This window comes from Lactuca virosa, chromosome 8, assembly GCF_052849685.1.
Source record: "Lactuca virosa cultivar CGN04683 chromosome 8, Lactuca_virosa_CGN04683_v6, whole genome shotgun sequence".
In the NCBI taxonomy this organism is placed as follows: Eukaryota; Viridiplantae; Streptophyta; class Magnoliopsida; order Asterales; family Asteraceae; genus Lactuca; species Lactuca virosa.
Genome location: NC_136433.1, coordinates 126,619,538 through 126,621,551, shown reverse-complemented (window position 1 = coordinate 126,621,551; position 2,014 = coordinate 126,619,538). Strand labels below are relative to the sequence as shown.

The 2,014-nt window shown below is 34.0% G+C and overlaps 1 protein-coding gene across 1 annotated transcript; it reads left to right on the top strand.

Moving 5' to 3' along the window:
• The first annotated feature begins 578 nt into the window (after window positions 1-578).
• Window positions 579-1,667, top strand: LOC145128624 (deoxyuridine 5'-triphosphate nucleotidohydrolase-like). Its single transcript, XM_079063440.1, has 3 exons — window positions 579-941; window positions 1,073-1,164; window positions 1,252-1,667. The coding sequence occupies exons 1-3, from the start codon at window positions 607-609 to the stop codon at window positions 1,494-1,496; spliced, it is 672 nt and encodes a 223-aa protein (XP_078919566.1). The 5' UTR covers window positions 579-606; the 3' UTR covers window positions 1,497-1,667.
• Window positions 1,668-2,014: the final 347 nt, after the last annotated feature.

Here is a 2,014-nt window from a genome sequence, read left to right as displayed (position 1 = left end):
AATCTATTTATAAAGGATAAAATAGAGTTGGTTGGAACATTAGTATATTCTAAACTCTAATAATAATAATAATAGTAATAATAATAAGTGGGATTGCCTATGCTCTTAATATACAAAAATACAAAAATGTTTTCAAAGATATTTGAACATAGAACCTGAAAGCCAAACACCTTAATACATTGGACATAGAGCCTGAAAGCCAAACACATTAAACTTAACTTTATGTATATGTGTAAGGTATTCATTTTACAAATGATTGAAAATACACTTTTCACAACAAAATGAAAATATGAATAACCCACTGGTGAATTTTTCACGAACTACACTAAAAAAACGCAAAGAATAAATATTATTTTTGTGATATTTTCTATAAAAAAAATGATTATGAGATGAGTTCGTTAAAGCATCCCAATAAACATGATGAGATGTTATGTGATAAATATTTTTTTTTTTCTAAAATGTGTTTTACTAACTTTGTAAAGTTACATGTATTATATTTGACAAAATGATAAATTTATATATTCAATAGGGTACATTTTATTTACAAATTTATGGAGGGGTAGATAAACCACCTAGAAGAAGAGTTCAACTGTTCAAGGGTAAAAGATGGCGGGAACTCTTGGCGCCATACCACGAACCCTCTCTTTGGCGGGCTATTTCATTCCTAGTAAACCCTATCCATATCGCCAGTATCGTCCTCCTACATCTCGTTTTTCTCTAGTCAACTTCTCATCCAAACCATCCTTTCTTTGGCCAGTTTCAGCCATGTCCCACAACGGCAGCCCTGAAATCGAAGGACTGATCCCAAAGGTTCAAAAAATCGACGATCGAAATGGAAACTCCGACCACCAACAGCCTCTTTTCAGAGTGAAAAAGCTATCGGAGAAAGCTATTTTGCCTGCAAGAGGTTCGTCTCTTGCCGCTGGTTACGATCTTTCAAGGTATGTAAATCCTTTATCCCCTATTCCATATAGAAATCCGCAATCAAACCCTAGTTGCGAAATTGACGAAATTCGGATTCGATTGATGATCATACGATTGTATTTAAGATTTTGATTTGATATTGATTCAGTGCAATTGATACCAAAGTGCCAGCAAGGGGTAAAGCACTGGTTCCCACAGATTTATCCATAGCTGTACCAGAAGGGACATATGCTCGAATTGGTATATATTTTGATCCTTCTTTGGTTGATTTTCATAGAGTATACTAGGGTTGTGTTACTTACAAACTACAATTTAACTGATTTGTAGCTCCGAGATCTGGTCTCACATGGAAGCATTCAATTGATGTTGGGGCTGGTGTGATTGATGCCGACTACAGGGGTCCAGTTGGGGTTATCTTGTTCAACCATTCTGATAGTGAATTTGAAGTGAAAACTGGTGATAGAATTGCACAGTTGATTATTGAGAAGATAATCACACCTGAAGTCGTAGAGGTTGATGATCTTGATTCGACTGTAAGAGGTGCAGGTGGGTTTGGATCTACTGGCGTTTAACAATCTGCACAAGTAATTATTGCTATTGAGAACTTTTATTCAATTTAGCTCTTAGATTTAGGAACTTTACATGATTGTTTGCTATAAACTGCCTGTGGTTTTTTGTGGAACATTTCGTCGAACAGTTGGTGGGTTTGTGAAAATGGTCATGTGGTATTTTGTTTCTTTTAAGATAGTGCAGAAACCCTTTTAGCTATGATCTTTTGATTTGATAAACCATTCAATTAAAAAAATCACCCATTAATCCGAACTAAATGCTTTGGTAAAATCGAAGTTGTAATTTAACTCAAGATAAAAACACTTTTGTATAAACAAGTTACCAAAATCTCACGAGAACCCATTTTTCAATACCACGGTGATAGCAATATCCATTTTAACAAAATAATAGACAAATCAAAGTTTTTTTTTATGCATTATACATTAAACAATGTATTACATTTCTTAACAGCTAAAAACATTATCTAGAACATACACTATCATGATGTTACTCGTTCCAACAAAACTGTAAACTCATACTT